A 25,805-nucleotide genomic window follows, 5' to 3' on the forward strand; every position below is an offset into this window, starting at 1 on the left:
TCTAATGTCATTCTTGTTTTTTGGGTTATTTTTGTACTCGGGATCAAACTCAGGACCTTGTGATTTCGAGGCAGGTGTTGGAACCACTGAGCTAAATCCTGGGCCCCCTCTGTCATTCTTAAAAGCTGTTTGCTGCGTACATAACTGGACAAGACCCTGTGTGTAGAACCTCCTGGGTCATGAAGAATAGGACGATCTCCAGAAATCTATTTAACATTGACAACTTAGGGGAAAAACCTCTGTGATAGCTCCTGTATTATTCAGATCACTCAAGAAAAGTTGTCAACAGTGAAAGTTAAAATAAGTATTTTATTGAGAACTTGCTTTGTTAGTGAGAAAGTAACAGATACAAATATTTTCATTTAATAAAATTAGCACATCCTTAATCCTAAAAATATATCTTAAAACCCTTTATTATCTGAAACTGCAGATCATTCTAATTCAGGATTTTCTTTTTGTGTCTCCTATGGGAAAAAATGTAACAGATTCCATTCATGCAAATAACAGAACATATGTAGTAAGACCTGTTATAAGTCAAAAAATTCCCCACTTGAGTTTGTGTTGCCTGCATGCATGTGAATTACATGTCTTTACTGTAACTATAAAAGTTGCCTGGTATGGCAATGAGGCTTTATGTTTACTCCTGAGCATTTAGAATCAAAATGTGGTCATAATTTTAAAAGTTCTGCAGCAAGACAGTTCTGTTTAAAAACATCCCCATTCCCTAAGCATAACTTAAAATAGTTAATATTTTAGTAGTGTAGTTAGTATTTTAGTAGTGTTTAATAGTATACTAAAGTATAATTTACTTGTTAAATACATAAGGCTTCCATGCAGGTTTTTAAAAAATTATATATTTGTTGCATTAAAATGGCAATGGCACTAACCCTATAAATAATTTTCTAAATGGTTTTATATATTAAACACTAAAAAATGAGATAAAAAAAATCTGAACATGTTTTAAGTTAAACCAGCCTTGACACCTAATAGTTAAGTAGATGTTCAAATGTCATATAAGTAAGTCTCTAGTTTTCTGGAGATAAAGCTTATCTGAGGATGCTGTGGTCTGAATGCTTGTGTTCCTTCCCCAGTTCATGTGTAGCAGCCTAACCCTTAATGTGACAGGACTGGGAGGCCATGAGGATGAGATTAGTGCCCTGCAAGGGGCTGAAGAGACAAGAGCTCTTCCCCTCCACCATATGAGGACTTGGCAAGAAGCTTCCATCAGTGAACCAGGGGTCAGACCCTCACCACATGCTGAATCTGCTGATCCTTTATTTATTTCTTGGTACTGGGACTCGAACTCAGGATCTTGCGCTTCCCAGGCAAGCACTGTGCCACTGAGCTACATCCCTGGCCCATCTGCTGATACTTTAACATGGACTACCCCACCTGCAGACCTGTAAGAAATAAGATTCTGTTGTTGATAAGCTATCCAGTGTATGGTGTTTTGTTATAGCAGCCTTAGTATCAAGAGCAAACCTTAGTATTTTTAAATCTTACCAACTTTTATACATGGACACTTAAAAAACATTAAATTCAAAAGGCAGTGGTAGGAAAATTTTTAAATCTTAGCTTGAACTACATATATAGTCTTTCATTTTCACTTGCAGGCAATAAAGTAGTACAGTTACCCTCCTGTACTTACAATGCTTTGTGAAAATTTCAAAAATCACCCATCACATGGCAATAATTTTATAGCATTTAAATGAATATGCTCAAGTTATTTGTAGTACAAAAGTTAAAAGATCAGATTATACTTCTGTTGAAGGATTATGAAGATAATACTTAAGAAGGTTCTTATTCCCTTTTTAATGGTACAGATTAGTACTTTGGATACAAGAGCAAAAAAAGAGAAAAGAAAAAAGATAAACCTTTTTTAAAAAAGCATTAAGGGATGGGGATTTAGCTCAGTGGTGTCACTGCCTGCATTGCAAACGCAAGGTCCTGAGTTTGATCCCCAGTACCGAAAAAAAAAAAAGCATTGATTCTACTCTTAAATTAGTATTTGTCAAAGAAATGGAAAAAAATAAAAATAAGAACCTTTTATTAGAATCATTAAAATTCATTTTTAGGAAGTGCTATCAATAAATGCAAAGTTAAAAAAAATAAATGCAAAGTTGTCAAAAGCTAAGGTCCATTTCACCAGCAGTACACTGCTAAATTTGGCAGTTTAAAGCAATAGTCAATTGAATGTTGATTTTGAAATTACAGCAAACAGTTGCAGGAAGAAATTGTTTTAAAATGTTCGCATATTAGTATTATTTATAGTCATTACATTTATATTTTGGTTTGATTTCCTCTTTTTCTGATGGGTTTTTGTTTTTTTGAGACAGGGTCTTGCTATGTAGTTCAGGCTGGCCTTGAGCTCACTATGTAGCCCAGGCTGGCCTTAAATTCAAAGCGATCCTCCTGTCTCAGCCTCCTGAGTGCTGGGATCACAAGCGTGCACCACCATGCCTGGCTTTTTCTGATGTGTTTTACACTCACATAGAGTCGCAGAACGTTAGCATGGGGGTAGGGATGCATGTTGTCAGACTGTACAGAAGAGAAAACGGAGGCAGAGAGGTTGTAAGTTGCCCAAAGTCAAACAACTAAAAAGTAATTGATCTGGGGCTAGAATATGATTCCATACAGGGCTCTCTCCTTCATATTTAGGTCTTAGGGGACAGTGAGGATGGTGATGAATGCTCAATTTCTTTATAGCTTTCCTGATTGGGGTCACTTGCATTAATAGCTGGAGGAGACTGGTCAGGACTCTTTTGAAGAAACCTGTAAAACAAGTACTCATCCCGAAATTCGTATTCATTGGTGATATGCTGGATGACTCCTCCTTGCACCAGTCTGTCTCCATATAGCACAGCTTCACCACGGTCCGAGGCAAGGCCGACTTCGATTAGCCAGTTCACCAGGTCACAGCCACAGAAGGTCCCAGCAGAAGTCTTTGCACCACACCTGAATGTCAAAGGAATGATTCACCCAAATGTTCTGTAAATCTGGTATCAGTACTGCATGATAGAGGACAACCAAGGAAAAGTAGAAGGAAACAAGGAAAGACAGCATGGAGGTTAAACACATGGCAGGAATGGAACTGTTGTGAATATTAAGGAGGTGTTAACTTTCCTGATGCTAGAAAGACCCACTAGAGAGAAATAAAATATGCCAATAATGCTTGTGAAAACAAATGCTTAAACATGAAAACAAATGACACGATAATGTAAAGTCATCATCAAAGAAATATTTTTTATAGTAGCATGACCTCTTATCTTTTATGATCAAGTCTATCTTGTAGACAGCTGAATATTATATATTTTCTAATTTATATCCTTAGTTATACTGAGTTATTTAATTATCTCAGAAACATTAAGTATCTTTTGCAAGCTCTTAAGTGATTATTTTGACCAAGCTACTCAAATCAATTTTTATTTTCAGTTTCTAGTGCCCACAAATAGCTCTTCATACTGTTCTCAGAAGCCAAGACAATCATGCTGATATGCATATTAGGAATTTGCTTCATTAGGAAGCAAGGGAAGAATAAGTAAGATCTGTCTTGCTACAAATCAAAGATTTTTAAAATATACTTTATGAATCTACTTCTTATTTAAAATTTATCTTCCTCCAAAAATGTATAATAGAGCCAGGGATTTAGCTCAGTGGTTCCGCCGCCTGCCTTGCAAGCACAAGGTCCTGAGTTTGATCCCCAGCACCAAAAAAAAAAAAAGTATAATAGATAATATGAAATAGAAAGAAACTGTTCAAAAGGAAAGGGAAACTGAAGGGGGGAGGATGAAAAGGAAAGGAAAAAAATCAGAAAAAGAAAAAAATGGAAACAAAGCTTTTGTAAATAAGTGGGGAGGAGGGTTGGAGGGAAGGGAGGGGATTGGGAGAAAAGAGGAATCAAGATATATCATGTACAGGTACAAGTTTCCTTTGATGAATGTGATCGTTACATATATTTAAACTGTGGCAATAAAATTAATTTTAAAAATAAAATTTGTCTTCCTCATGCAAATGTAGGGTGTCTTAAGTATGATAAGGGAAGGAGAAATGTACAGGAAACCCTTAGTTACAGGAAATATGTCCAAATATGCAAGACAGTATCTGTCCAAAAGCATCAGTCAAGCTGTGAAATCTAAAGTGCTTGACAATAGAAAATAGTGGATGCAGATTGAGATGGAAAAAAATAGGTGACAAAAATTTTAAAATGTTTTCACATAAGTAAAATATACATTTGCATTTCATGTAAGAACAAAGGTTAATAGAACAAAGGTTAATAAAGCATTTTCTCAATATGTAAAATCACAATATTTTAAACATCAGTATTTTAATTAGTGATAAGATCTCTTAACTTAGGCTTTGCAATTGCAAACATCACTTTCAATAAAAACCTGAATATTGCAAGCTGTGTCTGGGTCGTATTCCTGCTTATTGACTTTTGATTTACAGCCTAATGCTTTCTGTCTTCAACACCAACTGAATAACATTTGTTTCTGGCTAGCTGTGATCAGGCAGCTCTGAAAGAGGCCCACGGAGTTGTGCAGGACGTCAGAACGTGATGCTGTGCAGGCTGTAGAGGCTGCAAGGGGCTAGGGAACAGGCCAGGACACTACCAGCTGGTGCCCATTCTGCCATCTGGGACCAGGGCAGCCTAGCATTCCTGCAAATGGTAAGAGCCACGCTTCCTGACAGTTGGCAAGCATAGCAGGCCTGACAGGTAAAAGGATTTTCTTTTTTCTTTTTCAATTTTAAAAAGCAGTTTTACATTGTTGAAACTATACATAGATGGTCTCTTGAAATAATAATGCTCAGGGCCAGGGATTTAGCTCAGTGGTTTCGCCACCTGCTGCACAAGCGCAAGGACCTGAGTTTTATCCCCAGTACCAAAAAAAAAAAAAAAAAAAAAACAAAGAAAAGAAATAGTAATGCTCAGCCCTTTAAGGGAGGAAAACTAAATTTTCTTCAGAGGTTACTATTGCCAGAAATTGGGCGAGGATCATCACAGAAATTTTGTCATCTACTTCAAACAACCTGAAGAGTTTTAAAAAGAAAACAAAAACCAAGATTTTCTAGGGAATTGAATTTGCCCAATGCCACACAGATGAGAAGTGACAGTTCAGGAGCTGAGTTCTAGTATTATTCCACGCTCAGTGAGTCCTCTTTCCACAACTTACACCACAGGTTGCCTTCTGATTATAATCATGTATGTTAAATATAGTGGCATATGTAACTAACCCAGCCCAAATAGAAACTTTCATTCATTTTCAAAATTTGATTGATACCTATAAAGGTATTACATTCTTTATGTTTTATTTTCTCTTTCATGACATCCAAAAACACTGGCACTATAACGTTTGTTTATTCAGAGTTCATCATTACTTGCTGCAGCACATCCCATACCTTGGGGATGAGAAGAATAAATATGATGTCACAGACTAAAGATTAGGACTTGAGGTGAAATATAAACAGCAGAATTAAGGGGCAGAACTTTCATTTCATTTTCCTAAGAACAGCATTAGTAATATAAAATAACAGCACTAGGAGGTGGGAATATAAAATCACTTCTAAATTCAATGTATTTCAAAGCTTCATGAGAGACACTAATGGCTAACATGAAGTGAATGTTAATATTCTACTACTACTATGCTCTGGTTTATTCTAAAGTCTTCATATTTTGTATAGAAATCAGAAGCAATAGGAAATTTAACAAATATTAAAATCAAAGTGATATGGCTATGGCTCTTTTATATACTATTTCTCAAACTATAAACTGACTCATAACTATTAGCCTATTAAAACCCCAAATTAATCATCTAAAATACAGTATAATTAGTATCCAGAACTGGTACTGGAGATTGCTTTACCTCCTCTCCTTGACGATGTTTCGGATGCAGAGGTCACGGTGATAGTGGATAAACTGTTGACAAGTCATTTTTATTTCCTCAGAAACAGGAGAATCTCTGTTGTCTGCTGTTTCTTTATTGTTCCACAGGAATTCAAGTCTGAAATACAAAATAAAAGAGGCTACCTCTAAGAGAGGAAAAACACACTGAGAGAGAATCCTTCCTGCCTTACCCCATCAAAATGGCTATTCCAAAGCTCATCACCAAAACTGTAGCTATACACCCAGACACCATCAGTCTCTAGCAGAAACATACTGATACTGCATCTGGCTTCTTACTCAAAGCAGGCTGGGATGAGGGCTTGATGATTTATAAACCCCTCCAGGAAAGTTGAGCCCATTTCAGTTTCCTCTTTTGAAACACAAAGATAACTTGGCTATCAAGTATCTTATTTTATCATCTTTCAATTTCAGAACGACAGAAACAAATACTGGGGTCTGGACCTGGAGCAACAGTTTTGTTTCTGCCCATCCAGACAATAGGACTGTTGACTCTTTGGCCTTGACATTATTAAGCTGACAGCTAAGTGTAATGACTTTCCTATTATGCTTTCCCTTTATGAAATGGTTCTGACCCTAGCAATGACACCTTAGTAAGATGATGATGGTGGTAATGATGACGGTGATGAAGGAGAACTAAGGAAGAAGAACAGATACTGTTTACTGGACACTTCATGTAGCAGGTGGGATGAATTCCATTAGCACTTTTAGTTTCTACTGATTTTGACATGGGAAGCAAATGAGGAATTACAAAGATTTGCAGCCTCAACTTCTTTCTCCCACTGCTAAGTTCAACTATTCCCACTTGTTATTTTTTTATAGAGAAATCTTTGATCTTAATTAAGAGAAATTCTTCACTAAGCCAATAAAGACTCAAAATTTAGAAAGAAAATTTGAGTCTCCTCTAAGTTGTCAGTTTAATAGAAAGAGGAATCCTGTTGTCAAAAGAGAAAGACAATCAAATATAGACCTTTGGGGGCACACCACCTACTACTTCCATTTCTAAAGACATTTTCAAGTTTCATTTAACTTTATGTACTTAATGGCATAGAAATCAGCGTCCATCAGTTCTTGTTAAAATGCAAATTACATTGCTGGATTTATAATAGTTCTAACATTTTCTCTGCAAGCATTTACAAAAAATATGTGAATCAACAGAAAACCTTTGTTGAGGTGTTTTGTGGTCTCTTAGTTACTAAAGGTATAAAATATCAGTATTTTAATAGAATGGCTTTGTTGTCACCTTTAGGAAGATAAATTTATTTCAAAACTAAATTTACCTTCTTTTGAAAGGTAGGATGATTAAATGTTTGTCCAATCCAAAGATTCCAAAGGAAATAAATCCCTAGAGAAGAAAACAAAGTTGTTTTTTTCTCAGTGCAACAATAAAATTTTAAGTTAGAGTGGGCCAGGAATTTAGCTCAATGGCGTTGCACCTGCCTGGCAAGCACAAGGTTCTAAGTTTGATACCTGGTACTGGAAGAAACAAAAACAAAAGGAGCCTATTAAAAAATTTTTTTTTAAGTCAGAGAAATAAGGCAGCCACTGAATTTAGTGCTTGAGGAAGCAAACCTGTAGTGATTCCAGTGACATTTTAAATGGAACCCACAAAGCAGGCTCCCTAAAATTGAATACCTGGAGGCAGATTTAATACTTTGTCACCTCTTTTCCAATCATTTTGTTCTACAAATTATGATGGGTGATACAAACCATTAGCATCATAGGGTACTGAAAAATGAAGGCATTTAAGGGCTGTCTTTGTTTCTCTCTTTTGAAAAGATTTCCCACTTTATTTATCTGTTGAAACTTCATAAATGATGTAAACAGTATCTAATTACAATACAGTAACTGGACAGAATTTCAGTAAAGGGTTACTGGCTAGTGGCTAGGGGAGGGGTTTGAAGGATCTGGGATGATAAGGCACAGATCAGGGCAACTTAGGACTACTTGGGAGAGGGGAGGTGGAAGCTGCCATTTGTCAGGCATACTGAGGTGCAGGTCTGTGGGATGTGGGCTGGGGAATGCAATATAGTGTTTCGTGAAGGGCCTGATTTTCTTCACCTCAAAACTATAAAGAGACAGAGGAAATATGTTACTAATAACCTCCCCAAGAGGAAAATGGGATGGGAGTAGGTTTGTGTCTCTCTCACTCCTTTGAACCACTTGGGACATAAGCTGTGTGGGCAGCATTTTAAGTGCAACATTCCTGGCATTAGCTCCATTCATGACAAAACCCAGCCAGAGAAGCTTTTTCAGTCCCAGTCCTGGGACAGCCTGGCTTGGAGTGGGCTTTCTGAATGTAAAACATTAAGGGAGACTGTGATTTTAAACCTAGTATTTTGTAGTTCTTGGATACAAAGACAGATCTTAAATAGTATTATAAAGTGAAATGGGTAGTAAGTAGCTCTTGGGATGCTCATGTCTGTAATAAACTGATTGAGGTCACTTGGGTCTTTAGCCCCATTTCTCCTACCACAATAATGGCAAAACAAATTGGAAAGTAATGTTAGGAAAGAAACTTACAGGAACATTTATTGAGAACCCATAAGAAACTCTAACAGCAAATTATTTCAGATTTAATAGGCAAACAGTGATTTCAAACAGTATTTTTTTCAACTTGATATCCAACCTATAAACATTCTCTATTTAAAAAGCAAAGGATTGGGCTGAGGCTCAGTAGTAGAACACTTGCCTAGTATGTGCAGGATCTTGGCAACGCAAAAAATTATAAATCAAAACATCAAAAATAAAAAGTAAAGGGTTGGTGAAAAGATCAAATAGTGAAAATTGCACATAAAATATTTCCAAATATGTAAACTCATTTATCATTAAATATCCATTGTAATGGTGACATGAACATACACAACAGCATCTATTACACTACTCTGTGGAATTTTATTTTTCTATTTTATTTATGGTTTTTTTTGGTACTGGGGATCAAACTCAGGACTTTGCTCTTGTGAGGCAGGCACTGTGCCACTGAGCTAAATCCCTGGCCCTCTAATTTTTTAACTGAAGATGAAAATATCTACTTTGTAGGTATTTTATGGCATTTAAATGAGATAATACAAAAATGCTTAACAATATTTGGCACATGGTAGGCTCCAAGGAATAGTAACTATTATCCCTGAACAAAATTTATTTATACACTGCATGATTTCTTAAGAAAGATTTAAATGTTCAGGAAGCAACAAAATGCAAATGGAAGGATGTTCATCATCTTAAGTGGTTAAAATAAGGGTTCAGGTAAGGTAAGTTATGTTCAAAGTGAGTTGTTATAATCACAAAAAGTTTTAAAAGAACTTAGGACATTTTGTCCCTGCTTAAATTATCATTCTTTATCTCAAAACCAAAGCAAAGAGCTGTTTTGTATTTCTGGTTGAAACACTCAGTATACATTCTGATGACTTTAACCAATATAATAATTCATCTCTACTAGAAGACAGGCAGCAGCTGTCAGCTGTCACGTATACCAGCAGCTGGCAAACCAACTAAACCCTGTTGATTTAAAAGAAGACAACAACATCCGTACACACACATCCTCCACTGCCCAATCAACTCATCCAAGCAAACAAAAACCCCTCAAAGTTCTTAGTAAATAAATACCTGACCAAAGTTAAACACTGCACAGAAAAACTGTAACTCAACATAGAGTCTTCCAGGTTCTTGGTTGAATAGCCACCATAAACAACTGGAAAGATTCTGTAAAGGAAGGAGAAAAGAGTACTGTAAAATGAACCACACTAATCATTTCTCTCCATCCAGAGTACAGTACAATAACTTGTCTACTTAATAATTAGGGGGAAAAGACTAAAGGGAAAAATAGTGAGAGAATACAGTCTTTGTCTTTCAAACAAGAGGTTTCAACCTCTCTTCCTGACAGGTGCCATTCAAACAGCATCTATTCTGATCAGATTTGAAGCAAGAAGACATGAGCCATAATACAGAAACTTACATAATACACTAGGACTGCCGACTAGCCTAAGACAGGACTGGTTTTAAAATTACCTCCACACAATGAACACAATTATATCACTAAGCAGCAATTCTTGGCAGCATTTCTTATTTTTTGATTTTTGTTCTTAAACAGCAGCAGTTGAGTGTTGCTGGCTGATATTGTACTACATAAAGAGAATCCCATTGTGAAAAGGTTTATGGGTTATATGTTCCATCTCTTGCTCTACGCAAGTTACACTTGAACCATCTTTAAAAAATTATATGATAACTGACAGTTTACAAAAAAATGGTTATATAATAACTATATAACTATATAATATGGTTGGGGATTTAGTTCAGTGGTTCTGCTGGCTGCCTCGCAAGCGCAAGGACCCGAGTTCGATCCCTGGTACCAAAAGAAAAACAAAACCCACAAAAAAACTATATAATATATAACTATAATAACTATAAAATAGTATATAACATATGATATATACTAATAATCCTTTATTAATTAAAAAATGCATACATTTAAAAAGTGTTGTATTACTAAATTATCAAATTAAAATTTTTATAGTTTCAATCCAGGTGAGTGTACTTTATAAATTTATATTCCCCCTTTGGAAAATAATTTAGTAAAGTGCATCTAAAGTCACAGAAATATTTATACTTTTTGATTGAGGTTTATCAAAATTTTTTTTTTGTACTGGGGATAGAACTCAGGACCTTGCGCTTGTGAGGCAGGCGCCAGAACCACTGAGCTAAATCCCCGGCCCGAGGTTTATCAAATTTGAGAATCCATCACTAGGAAATATAATGTATGGAGGTATTCATTAGAACATTTTGAAAATCTGGAAATAATTCATAAGGAACTGGTCAAGAAAATTATAATGTCCCCTATGGTTTACTCAGGAGCTGTTTGAAGTATGAACACTGTGTAGCCCCATGAAAATGCTTGAAAAAGCAGAAAAAAAGAAAGAAAGAAAAGAAACAGACAAAAAAAAAAGATATAAATCTGAATGCTCAGAACAACAAAAAAATGTATTAAAAAATTAGAAGGCAGGGACTGAGGGTGTAGCTCAGTGGTAAAGCATGTGCTTAGCAAGCACAATTCACTGGGTTTGATCTTCAGTAAAAATAAAGCAGTACTATAGTATGATGCATATTTTTCCTCTTTTCTCTGTTATATTTAGTTATGATATTTTCATAACTAAAATTATTTTAAAAGTTTTATTATCTGAGGAATATCTTCTGAGAGATAATTTAGACATTTATCCACTTTATAGTCAGTCAAGTAATCAGGAATAGTGGCCCTGCACACCGTCTAGTTTTTGCAAATTCTAGGTTCAGAGCATAGGATGAATAAGTGATTCTTTTTTGGGGGGGTACTGGGGATCAAACTCACTATCTTGCGCTTGTGAGGCAGGTACAGTGCCACTGAACTAAATCCCCAGCCCATTCTAATCAGAACAGGCTCTGGCAGCACTTAGGCAACTGAGTAAAATGTAATTCCCTACCCAAAACATTTAGCCCAAGACTAGAATTCAGGTGCTTTTGCTGCCATACCCCTAGAAAGTAAAACTAAGTTTCTTCCAGATGCCTGAATAAGACCTTTGCCAAACATTTAAAGAAATGACCTCCAAACAAAATTAGAAGAAAATTTACAGCAAACAGGCCAATGATGAGAAGTAAACACAGCAAGACATGTCGAGTCATTTGTGGGTCTCCAGTCTGCAGATACTGTTCCTCTTCCTGGACTAATATGCAGCTCTGGGAGTTACAGCGACTCACACAGTGATCATCTATAAAGCAGTAAGCACAACAATTTGTAATCAGAGCTTTTTATTTGAATGCATTTTAAATTTATAATGACTTCCTAAGAGAAACAACAAAAAAGCACATTCAGCTAAGAATCAGTATATAATTTTGACAAAATTGGAGGAGAGCTCCTTCATGTTGTTTTAAGAATTTCAGTTGTAGAGTGTTTTTAATCTGAAAAAGACACAAGTAGGTTGTAATAATTCCCTTTTACACCACTCAACAATGTTTTCTATCTATATAATTTATTCTATATAATTACATATTAATATACATTATAAATTATAATTATGTATATGATTTTTAAAGGCTAAATTAATAACTGAAGTTTCACCTGTGATAAATCTCCCTATTAGTCATAAATACTCTATTTTGGCTAACTGTAAAACAAATTTATTATTAACTTTTGTCTTTTCTGAAAGAGGTTAAAATTTGCCTTTTAAAAGGCTAGTAAGTTATCAAGTAAATATTATACACTACATTTTGTTCACATATGAAACTAAACCCAAATTACAGACATGACTCTTCTGGCCTAAAATAGACATGAGGAATCTTTTATAAAATTTTTTTTTAAATTCCTACTTCAGGTCCACTCTGTCTGTGGCAGCAAAAGGAAAGGAAAACATTTTTTACACAATTAATGACTAATCTAATGTACAGTATTATGGTTAATGTTTAAATCAGTCATTAAAAACCACAATTTTATAGCTCTTTCCCACAGGTTAAAAATAAAAATCTGTATTTTTAAAAAGCTGCTTTTTAAAAAAGGACATATACAACCATGAAGCATGGTCTAGCACAGTGGTGGCAGCCTATAGCACATGTGTTGCAGCAGGCTGTTCGTATCATTGAAAGCTCTAAAAGGTTCACCATCACTACTCTAGCATAATAGTTAATTTCAGGGGAAAGTTCACAATGTCACTAAGTGAAAATAAGCTACCAAACTATCTCTGTAGTACAATCTCATTTTAATAAAAATTATTTGGGAATATAGTATATCTGCTATAGTTTGGATACTAAATGTTCCCCAAAACCCCTTGTGTTTAAGGCTTGGTCCCTAGCCCAAGGCACTATTGGAAGGAGGTAAAATCTTAGGAGATGGGACCTGTTACAAAGATGTTAGGTTACAGGGGTGTGCCCTTCAAGGGGACGTTAGGACCCTCTCCTCTTCTGTCTCTCTTTGGTCACTGGTTGCCATAAGGTCAGCAGTTCCTTCACCATATGTTCCTTCCATGATGTTCTGTGTTACCATAGGCCAGAAGATCATGGAGTGAACCTCTGAAACCGTGAGCTAAAATAAGCTGATAATTTCAGGTACTTGTGATAGCAAGGGAAAGCTGGGTACTACAATGTCTACATGTAGAAAAATTCTAGAAGTATACATAATAAACCTAGTTTAAAATATGTACAGACATTACAAAAATGGATGCAAATCAGTTTTACTATTTTTCTTTTGCCTTTTTCACATACTGTTGCCATTCAGCAATCTGAATTGAATGCAATATTTATTTTGGCTTTGTGCTATGGTACAAAGTGGGGGATGAATTATATTGTTAAGCTCTAAACAATTTCATTTGTCCATGGTTTGATTTCCTTTAGACTTTTAAAAAATTATCCAGACTTAGTAATGATACTAAATTATATGTATAGATGAAGTCTATATCTGATGGCTCTCATTCTATATAATTTTTGAAAAAAGTCAGGAAATTAAAAAAACTCTGTAATTTAAAAGTTCTCAAGAATCAACATTAGTAATAAAGTAAATGACAGATAAGCAAATTCTAAGGCAATTTTGAGAGGCCAGAAAAAAAGGTTGCTAAATCAGATTATATATCGAAGTTGTTAATCACTTTACTTCCATGCCTGCTGTGTAAGGAGAAAAAAATAAAGAAAAGCCTTGGGAATTCTGATATAAAGAAACAGCTTTATAAAAGAAATATGTAACTAAAAACTGAAAGTTTAACTGAATTCCAGAAGGGGTTTCCTACCAGAAAAAATTAATGAAGCCTCTGAATCTGATATATTTTTTACTTCTTTCTATGGAAACATGAATATTATTAAGATTCATTCCTAACCAGCAGATATCTGCCAAACAAATGCCACCTAGACAACAACTTCTGCTGCCAGTATTATATTTGATGAGCATTTACTATGGGGACCATACACAGTGCTAATTAATTTTCATTCACCACAGCATTTTCATATAAAAACATAAGCCTTTAGCAATAATAGAGTTGACAGATGCCTCATTATAAAGAGCACTTTTAGGGGTTGGGTTTCCCTTTTTATTTTTATTATAAATAAGAGCAATCAACTAAAAGTACACTGCAGTTCTATATAAGAATGTTCAGTTTTAAATAATTTTTTTTTTTTGGTACTGGGGATCAAACTTGGGACCTTGCGCTTAGTTTTAAATAATTTTAAATTCAAATCAAACATGATTCAATCTTTTAGTTTACATGCCAAATGTTTATTGTTAAAGCTTTTAAAAAATAATTTTATAAAAAAGGGCATATTTAAGATGAGCAAGATGGGGCAACCCTGTACTCCCAGCACTCAGAAGGCTGGGGCAAGAGAGTGAAAAGTCTGAGGTAAGACCCTGTCTCAAAAAACCCTAAAAAAACAAAAAACCAAAGAAAGAAAGAAAGAAAAAAGGTGGGGGGATATTTAAAGCATAATGATTCAGAGTAATAAGCAGTAATTAACTAATTCTGGTATCCTAGGGGTTAGAGATGGTGGGGGAGCTTCAGTTTCTACAATAAGAAAAAGAAAAAAAAAAAAAAGCTGGGCGTGGTAGCACACACCTGTAATCCCAGCACTCTGAGGGGATGAGGCAGGAGGATTGCATGTTCAAGCCCAAGCCCAACCTGGGTAACTTTGCAACCCTGTCTCAAAAAAATAAAATCAATTAAAAAATAAAAAGATCTAGAGATATAGCTCCCAGCCCTGGGTTCAAACCCCAGGACTGCAGTGTATGCATACATACACAGAGGATGAAAAAAGTCCCACAAAGTAATAGCCCTTAGGATAAGCTTCTTAAATTTATCACTTCAGTTAAATTCATTGGAAAGTGTGTGTATGTATATAATACCACTTACTACTTTCTGGTAAGAACCTAATTTTTTAAAACAAGTATTCTCTGTGCATGATTATTATCCTATTAACATTTTCCCCCTTATTATTGGAGAATCTATATTCCCAGTGTTTGGTAATGTTAAAACATCTACAGAGATCCTACAACGAGTTCTTTTTTTTGGTACCAGGGATCGAACTCAGGACCTTGCACTTGCGAAGCAGGCGGCGGAACCACTGAGCTAAATCCCTGGCTCTACACAGAGCTCTTTTGAGGCATAAGGATAAGGAATCTTTTGTCCCTTCAACCTATTCTCATAGCCGGTGCACTTACTTTTCTCAAAGGAAGGAGTCACAGGCCTACTTGTGCTCGTGTTTGCTACAGGTTCTGCTGATGGGCACTGTAATTCACCATTTCCCATGGAGCAAGAGCAGCAACCTATATCAAGAAAATAACATGTGAGGGTAGAGCCCAACCAGAACAGAAATCAACAAATTCAAGAGATACCATACGAACCAAACTAAACAAGACCTTCTTGGGCATCCTCTGTGGAAACGTTTTCACATGTTATTTATCAGAAAGTAATGAAATGTGCTTAATATTTAAAGAGTGCCAGACAAATGACAGCTCCTTCCATATCATCTCATCGTATGAGACAAGGAAAAATATTCGTATCCATGTTGTTTTATTTCCACTGTGCTTTGGGAACTAAGAATTCAAATATTTTTCCTAAAACACAACTTTCATTTCATCCCTTTTATAAAACACACATTAATGCTCCATTGATTACTGTAGAAAATTCAAACTCATTGGGCTAACTTTGAAAGCTCCATAGGCAGCCACTCCTACTATTCAACAAAAAGTCTTCCCTTCTCTCAAGACAATTCTTTAGAGTCTTCCACAAGCCTCATTTAGGCCTAGGCTGATCAAATCCTCTTTTTCTCTAAGGTCAGCTCAAAATTCACTTCCTTCAAGAACCTGTGTCTTGAAAGATTCAGTAAAAACAATTACAACTTTTTTCTTTTCAAATAGATAACACTAAAAAAATCTCTTGCTAATTTATAGGCAGATTGGTTTACAGAAACTGCACTGAGACATCTGCATAGACCTGATGTTCCTTAACATGGATTATAACAGAATAATAACTTCAGCAATAAACTATTGAAATTTAATATGCTAGAAAAATGAGTAATTCTTAGGATTAACCTTTCATTGATATGTGCTTAAATTCTTTAGTGATGTTCTTAAAAACAAAAAAAAATCTCAAAGTATAAAAACTGCAATCTATGCTAAGCTATTATGAATGCCATTCCAAATTGAAGATAATGATGCCATTTCAAGGTTAAAATAGAACCACAGAATAATAGAAAAGAAAATAAACATTATCTGGCCCAACCCTCTTCAGAAACTTGAAGGTTTAAAGCAGCTAAGATAGAATTATTAAGAAATATATGTGTACATAGCCAGTCATCCCAATGACATACCTATAGGGAATGAACACATACATGTACACATACAAGCATGGGCACACACAAACATGTAATTATGGCCACAATTTAAAAGTGCTATAACAGTTTCTTCCTTAAAATGTAAAGACATATAAGTAGCCATCTGCCTTCTCTTAATTGAACCTCTGATCTTGTATTAAAATAGGTTATTTTTCCTTTCAATCATAATTCTGCCCTTAGGACATGTACAAATCATAGGTCTCTGACAAATGTATAGCAAGGGGCAGAGGTAAGTGAATTATTTTGAATTACCAAGATTGGGGAAGGCCAGGCTGGACATGGAAGGTGCTATGTGTTAATACTACTACCAAAGCAGAAGAGAGCAGGATTTAGGGAAGGAGAACAATAAGACAAGTTTAAAAGTATTTTCCTCAGGAACACTGGTGAGCATGCAAATAAATAAGTACTTTGTCCCAGCAGTTCGCATGTGGTTTCAGAGAATCGTGGCATAACTAACTCATCTACCCACTCATCTACCTATCCATTTAACAAATATTACTAAATATTTACATAAAGCCTGAAAGCATGCTAGGTGTCAAGGCTATAATAGGCAGGTCAGATATGACACTGTAGTTGGGTTATAGAACAACTTAAAAAGTAATTATAGCCAGGGATTTAGCTCAGTGGTTCCACCGCATGCCTCACAAACACAAGGACCCAAGTTCGATCCCCGGTACCAAAAAATATATATATAAAATAGTGAGATAAGGGGAGAGAAGTATAAATATTGCAGAAGTTGTCTTAGGGAGATAAGGGATACCTATCTTCTAGCTCTTACAGGTTTATTTACATTATATTACATTATTTACATTACAGGTTCAAGTTCATTTTCCGGCTAGAGATGATAATGATGGGATTTAAAGAACATGTATGGTACAGTTTATTTGGCATTTTCAGACAGTGAAGAGGTAGCCACAAGTCTCTGGGCTTTTGACCCTTAGGGTAGTACTTCCTGCAGATGATGTCAGGCTTTTGGTAGACAGTTCTGAAACACTCATGGAAGAAGACAGAGAGCCAGCTGGAGCCATCTTTTCAAGCTCCATCTCCCCAAAAACTGGTAGGCTGGTTTACAGGATAAATTCAGGAGTCTGTACACAGTGAGGAACGAAAGGGTGTTAAGCATGATCAGAGAGGTGCTCAAGGCTTAGGGAAAGCAGCTTTTAAATGTAGTGGAGATGTAACCCTTGAGCTTCAGTTTTAAAAAGGAAAAACAGCAGGAAGCTCAAAAGAATGAAATTCTGATGATATCATCCCCAATTTCCTAACAAGGAAATTAATGAGCTTGGGCTTCAAGGCCATGAAATAAAAGCATTAAGAGAAGTGTGACACCAGTTTAGGGCAAAGTGTTGAGAGTTAAGTAGCACAGAGAAGTGGGAGGAGCTGGCTCTGAGCAGGGTCCTGCCAGGCTGGAAGGAGCTGAGCACTAGGGGCAGGGCTCTCTCCATACAAGGCAGACTGCAACAAGAGCCTGATGGGCGGAGCTCCGTGGGAACATCATTTGGTGATTTCACATAAAACAAACTGGACCAGGGAGTGATGGGAGATGGGCAGCCCACTTAGGAAAGAATTACAAAAATCCAGTGGAGAGACTGGAGGCCACAGCAGGTAACAGAGGTCAGGGGCAAATGCAGGACCTCAGAAAGACTTGCTCCGAATGTCTAATTTGCCTCAGAGGGGAACAGAGGTTGTGCCTGGAAGTCTCGAAAAAAAAGAATTGTTAAAATTCAAGTATGCTTGTAAAAGGGAATAAATAAGTGCTAGCTACATAGTCAGAAAGAGATGTAAACTATATGCAGAAAGCAGGAAATCTGGGACTGGACCAATATAGAGGTCAGATTAGAGATACAACTTTGGGAAACATGTACTGAAGTCATGAGAATATATTTGTTGCCTATGACCTGGAATTACCATCCTAGGAACAATCTTGATGAGTACTCAAGGAGAGGTGAGATAATGATGCATCTAATATTGGCAAACACTTTCCATGAAGGGTATAAAATTACAGACATGAAATTTAAATTTCATATAATTTTCAAAAGTCACAAAATATTTATCCTTTAATTTTTCTTCCACCTTTTACAAATGTAAAAACCATTCTTTTTTTTTTTCTGTACTGAGGATCAAACTCAGGACCTTGTGCTTACAAGGCAGGCGCAGCACCACTGAGCTAAATTCTCAACCTATAAAAACCATTCTTAACTGGTAGAGCCTACGAAAACAAGTGGAAGGCCTGATTTGGTCTGTGGACTATAGTCTGTAAATGCGTGACTTCTACTATTGGCCTGCTTCAATTAGGCCTCCTTGAGTTTATTTATTAACAGTGCTTGCCTGATACACTGTTATTAAGTTAACAAATGTACAATGTGCTTTATATGTGCTTCCTTTCCTAGGAAAGATCTTTTCTTTCCACCATTACTTCTAGGTCCCTAGAAGTTCTAGAATTTAACAAATGATTAATCCTTACAAATAGAAAAATGTAATTAATGTAATAAATAAATTTTCAAGTTCTTCCTATTATTAAAGAACTATGATTCAAGTTCTTCATTTGACAAATACCTATGATATTCAGAATAGTCCAAAGAACTTCCCTTAAACAAAACACTAGGTACATACTAGAAAGGTACGTAGGTTTTGTTTTTTATATTTAAGGATCATACTTGTTTCTGGGATAGAAGTTGTAAAAAGTTCTGGTTCATTTGTTGGTGCTGGACTCTCCTCAAAAGCAGTGTTTCCAGGCTCCATTGCTTTGTGACTCTGAGACTGGCCAAAGCCTTCATAGTGGCCCGCATGGCTGGTACGGTTCATGCACATGAGTGCTATGCCAGCTATGAGAATGCTGCAGAACAGGGTGACTGCCGTGGTGATCATCTGCACATGTGAGAAAAAGACACCAGCACACTTTTCACAATCCCATCTGATTAGCACAAGTTAATGTTGATGGAAAATACATCTGTGCAGCTTTATGTACTCTAGAATAGAGCTTCTTAAAAATGGTAAGCGTATGTAAGGAATATAAATTGTAGAGAAACTAAGGTCTTCTTCATATGCATTTTCTAGATGCTTCATTTTACAGCAATTGGTTAACAATACAGCCATTGATTTATTTTACAAGTAATTGCAATAACTTCTTATAGGTTTTATCTTTCCTTCTAAATTTTCACTTGTCTTTCCTTGTTTTTCTATCTTCCTTAATACAAAGTCTCACTAAGTTACCCAGGCTGGCCCCAAACTTGCAGCACTTCCAACTCAGCCTCCCAGTGGTTGAGATGATAGGAATGGGCCACCAAATCCAGCTCTTGACGTTTTTAAGAATCAGTTAAGTTTCAAACATTTAGAATTTTTCAGCTAAAAGTAGACTTAGACATGTAAGATGTTCACCCTATTCTGAAGTGTGACAAAGTTACAGAGGATCACTGGTGTGATATGCAATATTCTACATTAATTTTAATGTAAGTACAGCAAGGTACATTAACAAACTAAAAAGACACGGTCTTGGGAACAGAACTGCCAATAGATTCCTCCCACCTGCTCTTTTCCATAAAAGAAGGCTGAGTCAATGCTGTCTTCATTGTGTTTTCCAGTTATCAAAAGAACACCAACAAGGAGAGCAGGAATTCTATAATAAAAGATTATTGAGAGAGAGAAAAAATGAATAGTAACTGCATATATGGAAACACATAAGGAAAAAGAAAAGTGCCAACTTACCCCCAGCCAGATATTATGATGATTCCAACAGGAATTTGTACACTCTCTCGCTTTTTCAAAAGGAACAAAGAAATTGCTAGAAGGCCTACGAACAAGAAACAAAGATGGAAAGAAAAGTAATAACTCTTGATGTTGATCAGACGCCATAGGACTTTATTTCCATTTTTTTAAAACCAAGCTTATTTCAGTACTAGAATAGTCCAACTTTTGCCCAAGAATTTACTCCTTTCTAAGTAAATGATGTTTCCAATATTTTGTAGCAAATTTTCTTAATTCAAAATCACTTGTGTTTTCCCTCCTATATTGTTTCTTTACCTAAATCTTATTTTATCCAGGATTTTTTTCAAAAGTCCCAATCATTTTATTCTTTTCCCTATGTGACTGGAATCTAAGTACAATTGAAAATAAATTTTTAACTGCATACAGAACAATGCTAAGAACAACCATACTCTGTTGGTGGTGGTTAAGAAGTTATTATAAGCATTTTTTTTCCATACAAATGGCCTCTCTTTTTTTTTTTTTGGTACCAGGGATTGAACTCAGGACCTTGCGTTTGCGAGGCAGGAGCTGGAACCACTGAGCTAAATCCCTGGCCCCTGGCCCCTCTTTTTTTGAGACAAGGTCTTACTTAATTTCTTGGCTGGACTTGAACTTCCTGCCTCAGCCTCCTTGGGTGCTAGCATTACAAGCATAATAAGCAATTTTTACACAGGTTATATCTTTTAAAAATTCTTAAAGTGTAGTGATGGAGCTTGATATAAACATGGTATGAACTTAATACAAACACAAATGTTTTCAAGTTCTTGAACATCATATCCAATCATTTATACAAGTAACATCTGTTTTAATAAAATTCTACAGAACTGTAGCATTGGAAAGGATTTCTGTTTCAAATCAACACCTTCATCCTATAGACATGAAAACAAGGGTTCACCCAAGTCCTATACCCAGCAGAGGGTAGACCCAACCTTGTGACATAAGGTAGGTTCTTCAACTCTCTTTCTCAAATTCAGATCTGTGCACCTCTATGGTTTCTTAGGCATATTCTTCGGGATCTGATAATATATAAAAATTTTAAAGTTGTTTTTGTTTTGTTTTTCAGTGATAATCCTTGTGTACCCACCATATAATCAAGCACAGTCTCATGATTTCAGAGCTTACGTTTGGCTTTATATTATGTTTGAGCCAAGTGAAAGCCAAATGGTATCAACAATACACAATCCAAACAAAGGTTCTGTGGTAGTTTGAAGAAAGAAAAGTAGTGAGGTAACCAGTTTATAACTCTATACCATATATGGAGGTACAGGCTAGCCAAACTTGAAAAGCAAGGGAAGTAATTCCATTTTACATGTTAAGCTATGATTTAAATTAGGTAAAAAAAGATCTTTTGTGATACTAATTAATGCTACTAATTAGAATTACTGGTTTTATAGTTTTGTTTGAAACTAATCTATGAATCTGCTTTCCTTTTATAGTTGGATATAAAGAATTCATATCTAGATGAGACTGTACAGATTAAATAACACCATCCTAAAATTAACATAAATCAGCACTTTGGCCCTTGAGAACTGTTTTTCTTTACACTGCTCCTCCCCTAATACATTTGTATACTCTCTAGTTTCAGGTTTTCAAGTGCCAGGGAAATAAATAACCTATTACAAAAGTATGCCCACTGAATTACAGCAGCAAGGGCACTGTACAATTGTTATAAAAGTACTGTGTGCTGATTATGCCACTGGTATGCCTACTCTTTAAAACTGTCATATTTATCAATCCTGCTCTGTGAAAAAACCTTATACAGTCAGGCAGGATCTAGCCCTGCATGCCTTCCTGATGAAGTTGTGGCACATACTGCGGTTTAACTTTTCAGGCCTGTTTTCCTAATGTGAAAAATGAAGGATTTAAACAAGACCAGCCCAAAGCTGAATTTTTAAAAACTAGTTATGCATTTGATATGCATTTGAAAATTTTAATTAGCACATGAAACTTGGGATCTCATTGATAAAAGGCCCAACTGATTAAAGTTTTTTAAAAATGTGTCAATTTTAAAGGAAAAAACCAAGTGGTAAGTTGGTAGGGCAAAAATTGTGAGAATGATATGCAAATGAATAAAATAAACAATGACTGAACAGGAGATTTAAAAATATAGTAAAATTCTGTTGTACCATAATAATCTGAAGGTTAAAGGGCACCATCATCAGGGTTAGGGAACTCAGAACAATTTCTCTGGATAGATTTTGGCAATGCATGCTTGAAATGGGTTTCTGAGAAAGAGTTTGAGCCTACCGATATACATATCTGCTGTTGTTTTATTCTTATCAATTTTACCTGAATAAACTCAGGTTTTAGAGATTAGACATTAGAATGGCACATCTATATTAGGAAATAAAGTCTCTAGGCTCTTTTAACTTGACATCTGATAAAAATTCTCATGCTATGCAAGGTGTACTTGCTTTTAAGGAGCACAAACCATCTTCTGTTTGCACTGAATTTCTCATTCTGTAATTCCTCACTACACTGTTGCCTCACTTCAAAAGGCTGTTGACTTACATGGAACTTCCTTTTGATCCTGAAAGCATGAAATCAAAGGTCTTTCACAGCGACTTTCTAACACTTGCCTCTTTTTCTTTCCTTTAAATTCTTTTATTGGTATATTTTAGGTATACAATACATTTACATTTATCATTGGGAACTTGTACCTGTACATGATGTATCTTGGTTCCTATTTTTTCCCCATTACCTGTGCGCCCTTCACCCCCTCCACCCTTCCCTATTTACATAGACTTCATTTGCATTTTTTTCTTTTCTCATAGTTTTTCTTTTCCCAGGAAAGAAGGGACACTTGCCTCTTAACCATTGTACAGTTTCCTTTTATGTACCAAATTTTAGTATGAATACAAAAGTCAGAATTTTTCAAACATACCAGAATGTCTCCATCCAAATAAATGTGCTTTTATTTTTGAATGTTCTTTGGATCCAGGTGAAATAAGAAATAGTCTTTCTCACTAGGTCCTCTTGTATGTCCATACTCTTTTATGCACTTACTTTTCTTGCTCTCATGTTACCTCTTTTCCCGCTACTTAATAACTAATATAGTTCATTTGTTGAATGTCTACCGTGTACCAGACATAAATACCCATACTTCATTTCACACTCAAAATGACTCAATGAGGTGCTGCAACCCATTTTTATAGGTAAGGAAACTGAGGGCATAAGGCAGAGTCACAATTTTTTAGTTTTGTAGGCCTCCAGTATGACCCCTGGGATGGACCCCTGCCCATTCTCTCCTTTCTCTACTTCCCTCTAGCACTTGCCCTCTTGTGTCTTCAAAAGGGAGAGGTGCTGACACTGGCTTGGAGTCAGACCCTGAGGAAAAGTGCCATGTGACTACAGAGGGCTCTGGGTTTAGGCAGAAATAGAGTGTGTCAGAAAGAGAACTCAGCTTTGCAGACTGCTTGTGTTGGTGGGTATGAAAGCCTAATCCTGTACTACCAGACTTCACATAGTTGACTAGAAGCTGGAGTGGGGGAGAGGGGAACAGACCTTAATGTCCTTTCGTGATGCAACTTACCTGTCCACAAGTAGGTGCTATACAAGGAGCTGTACAATAGAACAAACACCAAAATCTGTCCAACAAAATTTTTTTCTTTAACAAAATTCCATATCATCATTCCAGCACAGACAATAGACTAAAGAAAAAATTATTAAAAGACTTTGTAAATAGCTAGGAAAATCATATGATTCAATACCATCACAGAAAATAACTATTAAGCTAGTCACATTCATATACGTTTCATTCACAGCAAATACAATTATTCATTTTAAATTAACACTGATTAGTTATGGTTTAGTATTATATAAAACTTCAAGATTTATGATAAAAGCTCATTTTTATGCAAAACCTATAACATATTCACCTGAAAAAGATGATAATCACATTCTAAATACCAACCTCATTTTAGTAATGGTTTACATAGAAAACACTGAAGTTCTTTTTATTATAGTTTGAGATAAGCACAGATTTAACTAGAAAAGACAGACTGTGAGAGTCCAATTTTTCATGATTGCATTATTTCTATTTAAAAAGGAAGATGTTATTACCAACTGCCATTATTAGTCTCAACTTAAAGTTCAAAACCTATTGCAATATTTAATATATTAGGCATAAACTAATTATAATCAAATTACAATTGATTGTATTTGTTAATACTTTTGAGTTTATATTTGGGAACACCTAGAGAAATAAGTTTCCTATACAGAAGAAAAGTTCCTGAGAAAAGCATAGTTTTAAATAGCTATGGGTATACTAACCTGGGCAATAAGCAAATTAGTTGTAAGCATATGAGGAAGCTGTCTATATTTCTTACTTAAGAGAAGAATAGCCAGAGACCAGATCTGAAAGACAAAAATTTCCAAAGTTATTCATGTCTCTTAATCTTTATAATTACTTTAAATAGCACAGTGGTGTTGTGTGTGGTGATGAAGATCAAACACAGGGCCTCACTCGTGCTAGGCAAGTGCTTTACTACTGAGCTACACCCCCAGCACCATGATTAGTATCTTTAAAGAATCTCTTTATCTTGGTTCATAAAAAATTCTAATATTTTATTTACTAGTTCCAAAAATGGTTATTAAGGTAAGTTATTATATCCAAAGTAAAATAAAAAAACAGAGTGATCCCATAGTAAATTAGCTGTTCAAAAATTCCAGTCTTTAAGTACTAATGCCTCGCCCAGGGCCATATTATAACTACACCTACCTTTAGTGGCTGAGGTGGGACACGGACAGGTTCACAGCTAATTATTCAGGAAAGGGATTTTAGTAGGAGATGCAGTTATAATATACTATTCTACGTTTTTATCTTTCGATTTTCATTCTACTAGCTCATGAGGTATCTCAATTTGAGATTGTCCAATACTTTAAAACTCATACACTTACCTTAAGATTAATCTTGCATTCCTCATATTTGATTTTCTTTTTTCCTTCAGCACTAGGAACTGAATCCAGGACCTCATGGATGCTAAGCACATGCTCTACCACTGAGCAGTATCCCCAGCCCCAGGACTGGGTTTCTATTTTATCTACATAGTAGCCAGCTGATTTTCTTCTTTCTCATCTGTTATGGCTTGTGTCTAGAGTCCCCCCAAAGCCTCCTGTAGTCATAGGTCGGGCTTTTTCAGAGGTACCTGGATCTAGTGTGTGATGCTAGAATTGAGCATGGTGCAATGCTAGGATCAAGGGCACTAGGATTAAGGGTGTGAGTGCTACTCACCCTAAGTAGCCTGGATAAGATAGATAGAAAGAGCTGTGGTTGCCCCTTGTTGCTTTGCTACCTTCTGCCCACCATGAACTGTTTCTCCTCTGTGATGCCTCTCTGCCAAGCCACCCGGCCTTGGAGCCAGCCAATTATAGACTGAAACCTCTATAAATTGTGAGGTAAATAAACCTTTCCTCCTTTAACTTTGGGTGTCAGGTATTTTGTCTCAGCAACAAGAAAAGTATCTAAGACATCCCTTTATTGCCACAGAAGTCATATTGTCTCTTTCCCCTAACTTCCCTCTTATCAATGAGCACAGATTTTAAGAATATGTGGCAGATGTGAGATTCCATCCCTTTTCCTTCAATAGTGAACACTGTCTTTTAAAAATCTGGAACAATGCTTGAATTCAATAGGCAACTTAATCTACAAGATATGCAAGTTGTCAAATGCTTAATTATTTAAATTGAGCCAGATAAATCCAATTTGAGAAGTAGCTTTAAGTTTCATTAACATTAAATGGGTGATTGAACTTGATCTCAAAGAGCTCTTCTGAACCTATGATTCTACAACAGCTAGTATTTGTATAGTGATTCATCATTAAAGGAT

At 35.8% G+C, this 25,805-nt stretch overlaps 1 protein-coding gene across 2 annotated transcripts in view; it reads right to left on the reverse strand.

Moving 5' to 3' along the window:
* Positions 1–289: 289 nt before the first annotated feature.
* Gpr155 (G protein-coupled receptor 155) overlaps positions 290–25,805 on the reverse strand; it is a 43,499-nt gene continuing 17,983 nt past the window's right edge. For both annotated transcript variants that reach the window (XM_013076986.3, XM_004857699.3), the window contains exons 6-16: positions 24,251–24,334; positions 23,511–23,628; positions 19,940–20,024; positions 19,760–19,850; positions 18,892–19,102; positions 15,060–15,164; positions 11,501–11,637; positions 9,506–9,601; positions 7,180–7,244; positions 5,862–5,999; positions 290–2,955 (exon numbers count right to left, since the gene is read on the reverse strand). In XM_013076986.3, coding sequence (XP_012932440.1) covers positions 2,655–2,955; positions 5,862–5,999; positions 7,180–7,244; positions 9,506–9,601; positions 11,501–11,637; positions 15,060–15,164; positions 18,892–19,102; positions 19,760–19,850; positions 19,940–20,024; positions 23,511–23,628; positions 24,251–24,334 — 1,431 coding nt within the window. In that variant the 3' untranslated portion in view covers positions 290–2,654. The remainder of the gene's footprint in view (positions 2,956–5,861; positions 6,000–7,179; positions 7,245–9,505; positions 9,602–11,500; positions 11,638–15,059; positions 15,165–18,891; positions 19,103–19,759; positions 19,851–19,939; positions 20,025–23,510; positions 23,629–24,250; positions 24,335–25,805) is intronic.

The sequence above is a fragment of the Heterocephalus glaber genome, unplaced genomic scaffold (assembly GCF_053883595.1).
Source record: "Heterocephalus glaber isolate CG9 unplaced genomic scaffold, H.glaber_assembly_v1.0 deba00000347, whole genome shotgun sequence".
Lineage (NCBI taxonomy): Eukaryota > Metazoa > Chordata > Mammalia > Rodentia > Bathyergidae > Heterocephalus > Heterocephalus glaber.